Here is a 16,038-nt window from a genome sequence, read left to right as displayed (position 1 = left end):
ATTGTAAAGGCAGGAACACTTTCTCTGGCATTTGCTAAATCCAATAAGTATGGGAGCAACTAATCTAACAACTCATCATCATCAGGATCTCCGTCATAGGTGAAAGGAGTTATGTAGGAACCGGGTGGATTTAATGCTGCTTTCAAAGGAGTGTTGTCAACCAGGAGTGTGTTCATGGGATCATAGTCAATGTCATGCGCAACCAATGCACTAAATGGCTTAAGCAGACACATCTCATCCAACCGTGTTGGGTGGCAGAATTCTTCCCTTGTACAACAATCCTCCTATGCAAAGTTGAATAGGAACTTGAACTCCCTAAACTCATCATATCCGAATTTGGTTTCTATCAAAGACACTATGGGACTGGCATTTCTCCTTGTCATACTACTCCATGTAGCGATCTCAAATTGCTCCCACAAAGATTTCATGAAATTGATCAATTGTGGCCGCAAAGAGATGACATGGTTGCCTAATTTATGAACATCACCACCTTGGGCCATTTTAGGAGTAGTCTGCCACCACCTCTTTAACAATATTCCATTCAAATCAAAGATTAACAACTTTTTTTGAGGCACAACATCTCCGGAGTCACCTAGAAGCAACAATAACACATATACAAATCCATTATACTTGAGTTGATGAATTACAAAAAGAATTTCATATCAACTTATGAGAAGATAAATTGCAAAAGGAATTTCATTTAAAAAACAAGGAAGATAAATTGCAAAAATAATTTCATTCAAAAAACAAGAAGATAAATTGTAAAAAAAACAAGAAGATAAATTGCAAAAAGAGTTTCATTTAAAATTTTCGAGACCAGCTCTCATACAATGTCATTTCATAGATAATCTAGTCCTAACATTTAGGGTTCGGCATTTGCTAGCATCAATCAAATACGACTAATTAACTATTTGACTAAATTTCCTCTTCTTTGTCCCCATAGGGAGAAGGCTACCTAGTACTGTGTCATCCTCCATTTGTGCTCTCCATCAGAGCTATCAGGTAGTTGAGGCTTTAGCCCTAATATAATCTCAGCTACCTTAGTGACCCTCTCACCGCTATCTGTGTCAAGCTTTTCACCACTATCTGTGTGTTCACCCTTGCTATTCTTTCCAGTCAACTCCCCACCGCCACCTATGTCTTCATCCTTGCTATGGTTTCCTGGCAAGTCCTACATGTCCAATCTTGCTATTGGTTCCTCTATAATCCTATCCGGTTGCTGCAGATTTTCTTCATCCAAGTTCAATAGATCATCTTCATCCAAGTGCTGATCATCTTTGATGTCTCCAGCTAGATTGTCTACAAAGAAATAAAGTCAAATCAGAAATGTGTTTGAGCTGCTGTATACAAAAGACTATAAATGTGCATCTTCACAAAAAAACACATACCCTTCTTTTCCTCTATATTCTTGCTTCTGTACAATGACCGCACTACAGATTTCTTCTTGTGTTGTATGTGGCGGTTCATCTTAGTAAGAGCTTCCTTGATTGGCAAACTTTCATCTGCTGAACAATATACAATACATGAATAGATGCAATATATAAAACAGGAATAAATGAAATAGATAAAACAAGAACTTATAAAAATAAATACCCTCTTTTGGCCACATAGGAAAAAAAAACAATCCTACCTCTCTCCTCTGCAACTTTCAAGTGCCCCTGTGCCGCTGCCTGCTACTTTTTTACTTTGTCCAACATTTCATCCTCGTCATATTCCTAATCCCCAACATCCTCCAAGGAGTTGTCATCTTCCAACCGACTTCCATCGAATAGTTGTTCATTGTCTTCTTTTCCACACGAGGCATGCCCCTCTACTTGTTCTTCTTTCTTGGTGTCTATGAACACATTTGAAATGTTAGGAGTTTTGCATTTCTCATTTTCAATAGCTTCGGCTTGCTTTGTACTAGTCTTCAACCTTTTTAAACATGGTATTTCGGTGTCTTTACCTGTTTGTGTAAGGAAAAGAACAAATATTTGAAACTAATTTCAAAAGGCAATGAGATTATTTAAAGATAGACAATAATCAAAAAAATAGTAGTATTTAAACTTGAAGGAAATATGGCCCTTGAGGGGTCCCCTTTAGGGGCAAGGGACATATTCCAACATAGCACTTACCCCTCAAGGGCCATATTTCTGTTGGTTGTGTTGGAGTCTAGATGTGATTGGTACTAAATAATACTAAGTGCTAAGTGCTACTAATAGTGCTAAATACTACTAATACTACTAAGTACTACTACATAGTACTAAATACTAGTAATATTGCTAAGTACTAAACAATACTAATGCTAATCCTAATATTGCTACATAATACTAAGTGCTAACTAATTTACTAAATACTACTAATAGTAAATAGTACTAAGTGCTAACTAGTGCTAAATACTACTAAATACTGCTGATAGTAAATAGTACTAAATATTGCTAAATACTATTAATACTAAATAATACTAAGTGCTAACTAGTGCTAAATACTACTAAATACTACTGATACTACTAAATAGTACTAAATGCTATATATCAAATAGTACTAACTACTAACTTAGAGTGTTAAATAGTAGATGATAAATAGTATTAAATGCTAAATAGTACTGAATGCTGAATAGTACTAAATGATGAATAGTACTAAATACTAAATTAGAGTTCTAAAAACTAAATAGTACTAAATAGTACCAAATGCTAAATAGTGCTAAATGGTACTAAATGCTTAGTAGTATTTAGCCTTTTAGGCTATCCTTTGAGTACTAAATGATATATAGTACTATATGCTAGGTGGTGCTAATATTACTAAATGTTGAACAGTCCTAAATGCTAAATAGTGTTGAAACACACAGTACTAGTAGTGCTAGATATTGCTAAATAGTACTAAATGCTTGGTAGTATTTAGCCTTTTTAGCTATCCTTTTAGTACTAAATACATAGTACTAGTAGTGCTAGATAGTGCTAAAACACAACTGTACTAGCAGTGTTAGATAGTGCCAAATAGTACTAAATGCTAGGTAGTGCTAATATTACTAAATGCTGAACACTTCTAAATGCTAAATAGTACTTGATACTAAATAGTGTTGAATGGTACTAAATGACAAATACTACTAAATGCCAAATAGTGTTAAATGCTAAATAGTGCTGAAACACATAGTACTAGTAGTGCTAGATAGTGCTAAATAGTACTAAAAGCTAAATAGTATTACTGAATGCTAAATAGTGCTGAATACTACTAAATGCTAAATAGTACTAAAGTCTAGATAGTGAAAAATGTTAAACATTGCTAAATGCCAAATAGTTCTAAATCCTAAATATTGCTAAATCACATAAACAATACTATTTAGTACTAAATAACTGACTTCAAATGTTCAGCATGTACATATATATTACTCTATTGAGTAATAAGTAATAAGAAAAAAAAAGTGAAGAAAATATACTTGCTTTGTCAAAGCCCATGGCATCCAACCATGCATTTGACACCAATACATTGCAAGACAAATGAATACATTGCAAGTTCTTAGAAAAATGAAATGTTGCACACATGATGTGGTATGTGTGTAAGCATGGTGCAAAAAGCACAAAAAACACTTGCACATTTATTGAAAGTAAGTACACACTACTTGTAAGAGGACCCTTTTCTAAAATCGAAAACATCGATTTGTACATGGAAGTTAAGAATCTTACCATTCAATATTCACATTCATAGTTTCTACTATAGAGCCTGTGGGATGGTGAGTTCGTGCTAGATTCAGAACTCCAGGACCCTAACTTGGGAGCTTCTCAATCAGATGCTGCACGTTGCTCAAAAAACTTGAGCTTGCTTTGTAGTGCTCTCTAAGGCTGATTCGCTGCCTTTTTGCTGATTCAAATATTACTTTTGCTACATCTAGTTCTACCTCAAGTTTTGCTACATCCTTCAAGAACTCATCCTGCAGTACACTACCATGTAATAAATCATCTACTTTACTATGCACCTAGCTAAGTGTATGTACAATTGTCAACTTTTGTGAGGGATTCACCCTCAGTTGTAGTAGAAGCCTCAAAATCTGCCTGCAATCTTGCATTCTCCATTGACACTATACCCTTCCACTCATGCAGTACACCTTCTTGCTCCACGCGGAACTTCCATTGATCCTGTAAACGTACAAGCTCTTGTTTTGCTGTAGACGTGCCTACATCGCATTCGTGCTTGATACACGCACTGTCCGAGCTAGCTGAGCGCAGATTCACGTCTCTATGTTGGGCAAAGTCATCCCAATCCACATCTACTCCATGAGTAGATGCAGTGAATGCTCGCACCAACATTGTCCCAACTTCATTGTTCGTGACTATTTTCGAATTGTAAATCCTATAGTAAATCTTCATAAAATCGTTCAGCAATGATTTCTTCAGCCAACCTATATGAAAGCCTCGCCGGCTCTCTTTATCATTGTTCCTTCATATTTCTCAGATCCAAGTGTCCAACTCTAGATATGAGTCTGGCTTCGCTCTCAAGAAAAATCTCCATTCAAGACTGACTCTAGTCGGAATTGCTATTGGTTTGTTGTCCTTAGTCTTTGGCTTCTCTTTGGTTGGAGTCAGAATAGAAGCCGCTTTGCTGTTCGTAGCGTTTGCCTTCTCTTTGGTTGTAGACTTCCTGAATGGAGTGTTTCTTCTTGGAGAAAGGACATCGAGCTTCTTGGAGGTGGGAGATGTGATGCCTTTTGGCTTCCTTGGAGACATGGCGGTCTTTAGCTACTACAAAGAGAGTAACATTTCAGTACTAGGATTCACACTAAGATGAAACGGAGTAAAATAACAAAGAGAGAGAGAGAGAGAGAGCAACAACAAAAGCAGAAAGTTTGCATGTTGACAAAAGGAATGGCAAAAGACAATTGCATGCAGGTCCGAATATTGAATTATGGGGGGAAAGCATTTATAGAATGGAGGAAAAGCAAAGAACAAATAGAGAGTGGGGGAAAAGAGAAGAACGAATAGAGAGAGAGAGTACCCACGAGAGAGCGACCCGCAACGTCCTGCCAAAAAATTCGAGGTGGAAATCAGAAGTTCAAAAGTTCGAAAGTGGAAGTTGGAAATCAAAAGTTGAGAAGTTCAAAAGTGGAAGTGCAGGTTTGAAAGTGAAACACCTGAGAGGAGACGCAGTGCATGAAAATGTGTGTATGAGCATGAGAATGTGTATGTGAGAATATCTTGTGCATGAGAATCTGTAATCAATAAATATATTACTGCACATCTATTCGAGAAATCTCTCCATATCACACACTACTTAGTACTACCACATTCTTGCCAATAGTACATATACTGTAGCATGCTTTCACCCAATGTACACCTCCACATTTGTAACACTTAATCATGATTTTAAAGGGAACAAAAATTATGTGGGACAAGATGGGACTAAAAGAAGTCCCACATAATTTTTTTTAAGCTTCTGTAAAAACATCGGTATATTTCGATGCCTATATCAACACTGCAGTGTCGGTATATACCGACACCTACACCGACACCCATACCGACACTATCGGGCATATTTTACCGACTCCCACACGGATGGTTTCTTTGTGACGTCCACGCCGACAGAGTTACTTGTTTTTTTTTTTTTCTTAGTATTTAGCATCGATATCGGTGTCGAAAAGAGGCCCGTGTCTTGTAATACACGTTGCCTAATGTTGCACTATAATACCTCTCTTTCATGTGTGTAGACTCAACTAACATGCGTGATATAGTCTATATCTCTCATATTGCCTCTAAATTGACTTTAAAAGTAGTAATACATCTCACATAAGGACATTAAAAATTCCTCTAGAAAAAACACAATAATCACATTATGGGATTTATAAATTTTGAGAAATTTTATAAAGGGGGTGTAAGGAAATGATTAAAATAGGTTACATAGGGATTTAGAACAGAAGCCTTGAACACATGTGATATAGACATATTACACTAAGTGACCTCCCCAAGCTTTATTTGAGTCATGATCTTTTCAAACTTTGTCTAATATGTTATTGTATTTTCACTATTAAACAATAAAGCAGTCTAAAGGAAGTTGTGAAAATGGCTTGCATACTATTGCGATTAAGCCGAGTCCCAAAAGTACAACTTTAATAACTTTGATGAAATTTTAGTTAATTATTGGAGGCAAAATAGTCCAAACGAAGTGAGAAAATCTAAAAATGTTGAATAGTCCCAGTGTTTGTCTAATGCTTTGATGGAAGTATTCCAAACATTGAGGTTTATTGGTGGATCACTGGTGGATAAGACATGCAAAGGGAGAACCTCTATGTAAGGAGCGTGAGGTGAGAGACGTCCTCCACAAGAAAGATGCCCTTTGGATAAAGGGGCATGACATAAGAGAATGCTCTAGACAAAAACACAAAAAATGGGATGGATGAGAGGGTGACACATGTCTAAAGATACTGTACCTCTTTCCTCCCCCCTAAAAAAATGCATAATGTAAGGGCATGTTTGGTTGCCTCATGGTTGGCTAAGAGACTCCTATCTATATTCTAGAAGTAACTATTTTAGTCTTTATTAACCATATGTGTAATGGATTAGTTATAGTGCTTAATGTCAAAGTAAGGGCTTGATTATACGTTAAGAGTACATTAAGAGACCACATCAGGTCAACTTCAGCAGAGTACAACTTTCTCCTCGTTATACCTATGTCATTATAATTACTCTATAAAATGAATCATTTACTCTATAGAGACTACATGAGGCTATTATTGTGCACTAGAGAGTAAAGAGTGGAAGAAGCCTTAGAGCCTATTCTTTGTCTTCTAAAAAGGAGCAACAAGGAAATGAGCCTTGAAGTAATAGGGCTCCCCAGCTAGAAAAAGACACCTATTAATTAATTAGTCTCATATGGGTGGGGGGGAGGCACACAAAAATTAACTTAGGTTTGAGACGACAACTTGATAGAAGGTTCTCCAACCTGGTATAAAGACTAGGGCAGGTTGAAGGGAGGACGGTAGAGGAGAAGGGGGGCCTGTGAAAGGCTCTTGAGGACTGTGATGAGCAACCTCTCTATGCCTCCAAATGATGATACGACGAAAGGGGAGGGAGAGGGGAGGTTGAGCGGAGGAAGAGGGGAGGGCTGAAGGGAGGAGCTAGGGGAGAGGGGAGCGGAGGGAGTGAATTAACGTAGGGAAAGGGAGCGGAGGGAGTGAATTAACAAACAATGATAGGTTAATTAAGAGCAAAAGGGGGGGAGGTGAGTAACTAATTAATCGCTTTAGGTCGGTAATAAATTAATCAATAGTTCAAGGAGATCATCGAGGGGGGCCACTATGGAAAAACCCCATGTAGCACATGCGATCAAGGGGTATTTAAGAAAAACCCTACCTATGGAGTTTTATAACCTATATACACCCCTTTTGTAAATTTTGAAATGATTAAAGTATCCCTTATATATGGAAATTTTCACTTTTTAAATTAAAAAACCCCTTCTGTAGATTGCACATGCTATCTTAAATATTTCTTAGTGCCCCCCATGGGAAGGAGATGAGCCTTGAACTAATTGGTGCCTCCTATGCATTTATGAAAAGTTGGCGATTTTTTTCGCTAATCTGGGAGATTATAGGTTGATGTTTGTTTTCCTTTGTTTCTAGTCAAGTCGACACCAATAGAAAGTAGATTCGTATTTAATTTTATGTTAGTCATTGTTGGGCATTAAAGGTTGCCTTTCTTTAGTACTACCTAATGTAGGTTTCACTCCGAACATGTTGCACTATTACGGGATTGTTCCACATAGTAGTCTTTCATTGTCTGCTTGGGAAATGTATGGGCAGCTGGAGACACTGCTCAAGTTGTGGGCATCTGGCAAGATATAAACATGTCCACAATGTGTGAAGTGAACACTGGCCAAAGATAAAAACTTTAACATGATGTCCATACATGTGTGAATGAGGCTTAGATAAAAACTTTAACACGATGTCGAGACGCGTGAATGAGGCCTAAATTACTTAGAAATTACTCTTTGTTTTAGTAAAGAAGGGCCTGAAAGCTTGGAATAAGGCCTAAATTACTGAGAAATTACTCTTTGTTTTAGTAAAGAAGGGCCTGAAAGCTTGGAATATCTCAAGTTTGGAACCTTTGTTCCTTCGTGTGGTTCCTTCCAAAGAGAAAGGTTCGTCCAAACATGAGGTTCCACGCACATATGGCCATACACCTCGTTAAAATAGTAGACAAGGATATTATTTTTGAAAGGATCGAGGCTAATTAGTACTAATTTGTGAAATAAATGTAGATTAAGAGGTGAATTACCAAGCAAAACGTCAAACAATGATGGATCGTAGACATTGGATTCTCTGAAGCCAGGACGACGCCAGCTCTTTGCTAATGTCGTTGCAATTTCCGTCGGTCGATTCTAGGCTCAATACCTTCCTCTCCACCCGAGCAGCCTTGCTCATTCGCAAGCCTTGCATTTTCATCGACAAGGGTAGTGGGCGGCATTTAGCTTTGCCGTGATCAGAAAGCAGAAGAAAAGGAAGAAACTCAGCTATACTAGCGAACCCACACGCTGAGGCGAGGCGATGCACCGGCATCGTCAGAGCTTACCCGGGAAGCTTCATGTCCTCGCGGGTGATAAGGTCTCATTCTTCGAGGCCTTTGATGCATGGTCTTGTAAGTTCTGGGGTTCAATCTGTGCAGCCCTCTATCTTTCCTAACGTTGTTTTTCGGCCGTCTAGAAAATTAAGATTTCAGGGAGCAGCGAATCGACTCGACACGGTGATTGTCAGTGTCAAGGTCGCCTAAGCACCCTGGGAAAGACCATGGTTTTGGCACTGTCGCTCTGGGCAGTTATCTATTGTCTCGGGACACTAGCTCTGATAGTGTTCGGGCAAACCAGCAATGGTCAACAAGTGGATCCAGTCGCGGATCAACGAAGTTGGATCGTCGCCGGTTCAGATATTCGCGATTGGCAAAAGGGCAGTCCTCTCTGCTCACAGGTTAGCATCAATGCTCTAGGAGCCAACACCTCGGTCCCGGCCTTTAACCGCAGTGTCGGTCTTTACAATGTCGTATTTAAGCCTGCGAATGGAGAGAAAAACGCAATCTGGCTTTACAATTCCACCACCATGGCTATTCAAATGCAATGGGACGGATCTCTCTACTGTTTGGATAACATAAATCAAACTGCCTTCTACCCAAACTCTCCTTATCCTTTCAAGCTTCTGGATTGCACGGGAGGGCCAACTCAGCAGTGGTTCCTGGAGCCTGTATTGGGGCCGGACATTGTCGTCCGCAGAATTCGAAGTGTGATGAATACATCGGATGGCAAGGCGCTGTGTATTCGAGGACAGAACTTTCATACGCCACAAAATCCAGGACTTCAGTTTGGACTCTACCTCGACTCCATAGACGATCCTCGATCCATTTCGACTTTCACTTTCATCCCGGTGCCTCTCGATGAGAGCTCGTTGGCGTCTATGGCTGTGACTATACCTAGTCGGGGGGCTGACAACTGGAACAATTTGATCTCCAATGGAGGGTTTGAGAGCTGTGGGCTTGAAACACCCGGGGAGAGTAAATTGCTTAGGGTCATTGTACGAAACGAACGGCCGTATATATGTTCATGGACGGTTGTGCAAGGTTCAGTGACGGTAGTGCGAACTTCTCCATGGTCATGGGCTGCGCAGGAGGGCTTGAACAGCCTTCTACTGGGCAGCAGCGAGCCAGAGACAGTGCAAATTACGCAATTTGTGGAAACTGTTCCAGGCGTACGGTACTCTCTCTCCTTTTTCTTCTATGGAGGCCGGCTTTGTTACAAGCAGCAGGATAGTATCTATAAAACCGTCATCGTGGAGATTTCATCTTCCCCAAACAGCTCCTCTGTACAGCGATTTGAAACACGAGTCCAGGTGACTAAAGACAACCAGCCTGTTGGATGGACACAAAAATCCTCCTCTTTCACAGCTTTGAGCAAAGTGACCAACATCACTTTCATCAACCCCATGAATCTTTCCAATTGCGCTCCTACCATCGACCATGTGGTGTTGACCCGAAACACCGATGAAGTACTACTGAAGGAATTATTGGTTGCTGCCAGCGTTACCGCGCTGATATCCGTGGTGGGATTCCTTCTTCTTCTCAAGGATCGAATATGGGGCCTAAATCTGTTGCCCAGGTACATAATCGAAGGAAAGAAATTAGATGATTCGAAGGTGCTTGAGCACAGCTCAGATTATCAATTAGCGCATCTCGACACATTCTCCCTGAAGCACCTCAAAATGTCCACCAGAAACTTCAAAACCAAAGTCGGTGAAGGCGGGTTCGGCGTAGTTTACCGTGCTAAGCTGCAGGACGGCAGAGTGGCAGCTGTGAAAAGAGCGACCAGGGGACTTTCGGATCCGCATATTTTTAGACAGGAACTGTCCGTGCTGCTTCGACTACGCCATGGGAACCTTGTCAATCTGCTCGGATTTTGCTGTGAGAAAGGTGAGGATTTGGTTTGGTTTGAACGGCTTTTTAGTTTTAGAGAAGGGGTTTCGCTCGGATTGAGTGAAGGTGGCGGTATGTGGGTAGCCATTGTTCTAGATCAGTTGCGTACGCCGATGTTTGGATTTCGGTCGTGATCGTTCAATTTCGGTTATGTGATTCAGGATCTTCGCGTTATGGTAGTGAATGTTCGACCTTATACTTCGTTCGCATTGACGTCGTGATACTGCAAAGCTCATCGAACGTATCGATTTTCCACTGCAGGCGAGCAGATTCTGGTGATGGAATTCATCAGCAACGGGAGCCTATTCGACCGGCTGCACACGTTCAAGGGCAAGACAAAGCCGCTGGGGTGGGCGACGAGGATGCGGATAGCGTACGACATAGCGAGGGCACTGGAGTACCTACACGAGGAGGCAAAGCCGGAGGTGATACACAGGGACATAAAATCAGCCAACGTGCTTCTGACGGAAGGAGATGGAGGCAAGCTAGGGGATTTCGGGCTATCAAAGCTAATGGGAGGAAGGAAAAGATCAAATGAAGGGACACCAACGAGGGGATCACAAGGCTACATAGATCCAAATTATGTATGGACAGGGAAGGTATCAGAGAAGAGCGATGTGTACAGCTATGGCGTTTTGGTGCTGGAGCTTGTGACAGGAAGAAGATCTATGGCGGAAGGAGGAGAGACGCTGGCGGAGACAACGACGGAGAGTAGACGAAGCTTGGAGTCCATGTTACGTATTGTTGATCCTAATCTGCATGGGCTTTTCGACGTCCAAGATCTCGCCACGTGTTCCTGTATCATCAACCTTTGCCTCCTCGACCACCCCTCCCATCGCCCCTCCATTCGTGACATCCTCGCCCTCATGGGCCAACAACCTTCTTCTTCTTCTTCTCCTTGTGCTTCCTCCTCCTCCTCCCCTCCTCCCTCCTTCCCTTCTTCCCTCCTCACCCATCTTGCCCCCTTCCCGACTAGTAGCCCATGATCAATCGGGTAGGCACATCCTCAAAAAGCTCCGCCCAACAAGTTACCCACGGACAATTATAGCTCCGAGGCTATTACACACCTTTCCATCACCAAACATATATTCAAGATGAAAATTATACACTTCTCACACATGTTCAAACCACTACATTCATGAGTTCTGACCTTATTGCTTAGTATATTTTTTTATATTTTCAATATTTTCCAAGTGCTAGAAACTTGGAGCTAAGATAAGGTGGTACTAAAAGTTGTGTTCAGGACATAATTGTTAGTAGTAGCAGTAAGCTCTGCTATTAGGTATTACTAGCAATAGCTATTATGTGAGTCTCTAGAATTTTTGTGAATGAAGGCATAACAAGATCTATGTACCAAAATAATGCCATACAAAGAATTTAATTAAACTTTTTTAGGTAGAAAGTATAGTAGTAACTAGCATGAAGAATGATCCACTTTATCATGGTTCTACCCAACTACTAGTGGCACCACCTTATCATGCTTACACCCAATCATCTTCTTCCAACTCATTCTTCACTCCTCTCAAAGATGAAAAGATGGACAAAGGAGGCCCAAGATGAGAAATGGAGGAAAGCTAGAGATCCACTAGGAGGAATGGAAGACAATGGTGCAGCAGGTGAATAAGAAACAACCTCAGCACAAAATGCAACATGTGGCCCTCATAGCACTTGAAAACATATTGACCACATATCCTCTACCTCCTTATAACTGTCTTTCTTCCTAGGAGGTGGCACCAACAATATTGTTTCTTAATATACCATTTGTTTTTCTTCCAAGGAAGTTGGCACCAAGAGTCTTACAATTTCTCTTAATGCTCTAGAAGAGTAATATTATCTCCCTCATAGGAAAATGAAAAGGTGTTCTTGTTCTTATGAGACGAGGAAAAATCCTAGAATCCATTCTTTCTTTAAGAAAACTTCTGCAAGAATATTCTTTCCAATGCAATAAAAAAGGGCCCAATACTAGGGGTAGGGAGTCCCCATAAAATTCAATGGGGGTACATATGCCTTCCCTATGCCACGTCATTAAGTGGGAGTCCCAATATAATTTAGTTGGGGGACATAAGATTCCCTATGCCACCATTATTGCAACAAATTCATTAGTGAGGGAACTATGTGTAAATAGGTTCATTCCACCTTCCTCACCTTCTCACATTGTACCTACATATGTGACACATCAAACCAAATGTAAAATTTTTTGATGAAAATTTTGATGAATTTATGAAACATAGATTTACAAATTGGTGCAACAAAAGCATAATTCAAGGGTGTAAGAGTTTTTAAAAGTTTAAAATGATGGAGGGCTCACCTACACTTTTAGAGATAAACTTCTATCTCTTTTGGAGCTCTTTTGTGACCCCAGGGGATTCACAAGGGGCAACTTATGATATCACATGAGTGTACATTAGGGGGGTCTTCTGAGATGAGGCATAAGCTTATACATTAGGGGTGGGAGGGCTTTTTATGTTTTCCTTATCTCAAATTTAAGTTATATTCCTAATGTTCCCAATCAACAGGAGTTGCAGGCATTTAAAGGCGCTCGTCCTTGCATTTATTCTTTCTGCTTTGGCCACTTCATATCTCTCAATCCACTTCTGCTTTGGCCACTTCATATCTCTCAATCCACTTCTGCTTTTAAAGCTATGGTTGAGAAAGAAAGAGGCCTACAAATAAAATGCCTAAGGTCAGATGGAGGGGGAGAGTACCCCTCAAATGAGTTTGCAAGGTTCCTACAGGAGCATGGCATAAAGTAGCAATATTCATGCAGTCATACCCCACAGCAAAATGGACTTATAGAAAGGAAAAATAGGCATATTGGAGAGGCATGTCGTACCATGCTCAACGAAAAAGACCTGCCAGATTATTATTGGGCTAAAGCAATTGCTACAGCAGTCTACATAATGAACAAGACTCCCACTGCAGCAATACATGGCATGATGCCAGAGGAGAGGTATAATGGTAGGAAACTAGATATTTCTCATTTGAAAGCTTTTGGTTCCATTGCCTATGTTCATGTGCCAAATGAGTTGAGATCCAAGTTGGATCCAAAAGGTGAAAAGTGCATCTTTATTGGTTATTCTCTGCAGTATAAAGGATATAGATGCTATAACCCTTCTACACGTAAGTTTACAGTAAGCAAAGATGTTGTTTTTGATGAGATGAGCAGCTGGTATAAACCAGTAAATGTGATTGATGATGTAGATGCACAAAATGGTAATGCTGCACATAATTCACAACAGCAATCAGAAAATATTAGTGGACCTGTAGTGTCTTCTAGCAGTGGTTCACATACTTTGCCATGGACAGGCACAAGAGAATCTCCTCAAAGCAATGCAGATGGTGGTATGAAAGTATTACGAAAAGTAAAAGAGAAAGTAGATCAACCCATGGTTGATGTGAATGCAGGTCACTCTTATGTGGGTGGTGAATCCAGTGGCTCAGAACAGAGCCTTGATGATGAGTTGGGTATTCCTTCTATTGTTACACCTAGAGTACGGAAGACAATGAATGTTTTGAGAGCACCTGGTAGTGAGCCTATTTTGTGCAAGTCTACTAGAGCTAGATATCCTGTGGATAGGCTAAAATATGATGGATTTATAGCCATTCACTATGCCTATATGGTCAAAGTGATACATGAACTAGAACCCACTTCTTTTGAGAAAGCCATGGATGAAGAAATGGATGCCTTGGAAGCAAATGCTACATGGGAATTGGTGCCTTTGCCTAAAGACAAGAATGCAATTGGCTGCAAGTGGGTTTATAAGGTGAAGCACAATGCAAATGGTTCTGTGAACAGATACAAGGCAAGATTAGTTGTTAAGGGGTATGCACAGACATATGGCATTGATTATGAAGAAACATTCAGTCCGGTTGCAAGGATGGCAACCATAAGAGCAATCATTGCCATGGCTGCATCAAAGGGATGGTCTTTACATAAGATGGATATAAAGAATGCTTTGTTGCATGGTGATTTGTAAGAAGAGGTCTATATGGAGCAGCCACCAAGTTACGTTCATGCTGTTCATCCTGAGTTTGTTTGCAAGTTGAAGAAAGCCTTGTATGGCTTGAAGGAAGCACCCAGAGCATGGTCTGACAAGATAGGACAGTATCTTGTCACTATTGGCTTTCAAATTTCCAAGGTAGATTTCTCACTTTATGTGAGAAAAATAGAGAAAGGCATTATGCTGCTTGTCATTTATGTTGATGATTTGATCATCACAGTGATAGTGATAAAGATATCCTTGATGTGAAAATGCTATTGAAGTAGACGTTTGAGATGAAGGATTTGGGAGAGTTGCGTTACTTCTTGGGCATTGAGGTGATTAGATCCACAAGTGGGATATGGCTCTTGCAGAGGCAGTATGGATTGGACATGCTTTCCAAATATGGGATGATAGGCTGTAAGACTATTTAAGTTCCTTTGGAGCAGAATGCAAAGTTGAGCGCAAATGTAGGTGAGCTTTTGGAAGACCCTACTATGTACAAACTCATAGTAGGAAGTTTGATTTATATGACTATTACCAGGCCAGATTTGAGCTATGCTATCAGGTTGGTAAGTCAGTTTATGCAAGCTCCAAGGAAACCGCATTTGGATGTGGCTAGACGCATATAGAGGTATGGGAAGTCCACATTGCAGTATGGACTATTTTATGAGTCTAGGGTTCAGATACACTTTCACGGATACACTGATGCTAATTGGGTTGGTAGTATTTCTGATAGATGATCTACCAGTGGATATGTGTTCTCTTTTAGGAGTGATGTAGTCACTTGGAGCAGCAAGAAACAACCTACAGTTGCCTTGTCGAGCATAGAGGCTGAGTACAAGGGTGCAGCAATGGCTGCATGTGAGGTAGCTTGGTTGTGTAAGCTACTTTATGATATGCATCAGTCTATAGATGGGCCAGTTGTCATTTATTGTGACAACATGAGCAGTATACACTTGGCAAATAACCCAGTCTATCATGCTAGAACAAAGCACATTGAGGTGAATTATCACTATGTGCGGGAGAAGGTTCTAGCAGGTTTTATTGATCTATTTTATGTCAGGATAGAAGATTAGGTAGCTAACATATTCATGAAGGCATTGGGCACCGAGAAGCTACGCAAGTTCAGAGACCTGCTTGGTGTGGAGGAATTGGGATTGAGCTCGAGGGGGAGTGTTGAGATATTGAGCTCCATTCGTGATATGCTAGGGTGACCGTTGTGCATTTATGTCACTGACTTGTTAGTTGCAGATGCAGTTGGTACACCACCCATGAATAATCACTGGATGATAGCTATCTTTATGTACTCTAGTTAGTGGCTCAGTTAGTATGCCACTTAGGCTAGCTGAGTTTGGTTTAAGACCCACTTATAGGGTTCATCTATTCCTTTTGTACTTAGAGTTCTTTTGGCTTTCATAACCAAGAAGAGGAAAACTATTTTCAGCCTCCACCTTTGTGTGTATTCCCCCATTGTGTATGTGAGAAAGCTGCAAGTGAGACTCCTTACTTCTCTCGCATGTTTGGTCTCAGCTTGGATGACAAAGTAAGCCAATGGTATAGGGCTCTCACCCCAGAAGAGAAAATCAACTGGGAGACATTGAGAAAGGCCTTCATTGTGGGGTTCACCCCCAGCAGCC

General features: G+C 40.5%; 1 protein-coding gene across 1 annotated transcript; it reads left to right on the top strand.

The window, feature by feature from the left end:
* The first annotated feature begins 8,749 nt into the window (after positions 1 to 8,749).
* Positions 8,750 to 11,404, top strand: LOC147881883 (uncharacterized). The gene is made up of 2 exons (XM_087401467.1): positions 8,750 to 10,415; positions 10,680 to 11,404. Exons 1-2 carry the CDS (start codon positions 8,750 to 8,752, stop codon positions 11,402 to 11,404), a joined length of 2,391 nt encoding a protein of 796 aa, XP_087257593.1.
* Positions 11,405 to 16,038: the final 4,634 nt, after the last annotated feature.

The sequence above is a fragment of the Dipteris shenzhenensis genome, chromosome 30 (assembly GCF_047967505.1).
Source record: "Dipteris shenzhenensis isolate YYH24624 ecotype China chromosome 30, Dip_SZ_1.0, whole genome shotgun sequence".
Lineage (NCBI taxonomy): Eukaryota > Viridiplantae > Streptophyta > Polypodiopsida > Gleicheniales > Dipteridaceae > Dipteris > Dipteris shenzhenensis.
This window is presented reverse-complemented; position numbering and strand designations above follow the sequence as displayed.

Bases quoted from the DNA above. Each gene is read 5' to 3' on its own strand.
- LOC147881883 (XM_087401467.1), top strand. From the start codon at position 8,750: ATGGTTTTGGCACTGTCGCTCTGGGCAGTTATCTATTGTCTCGGGACA. The intron at 10,416-10,679 runs GTGAGGATTTGG...TTTCCACTGCAG, and splicing joins CGGATTTTGCTGTGAGAAAG to GCGAGCAGATTCTGGTGATG.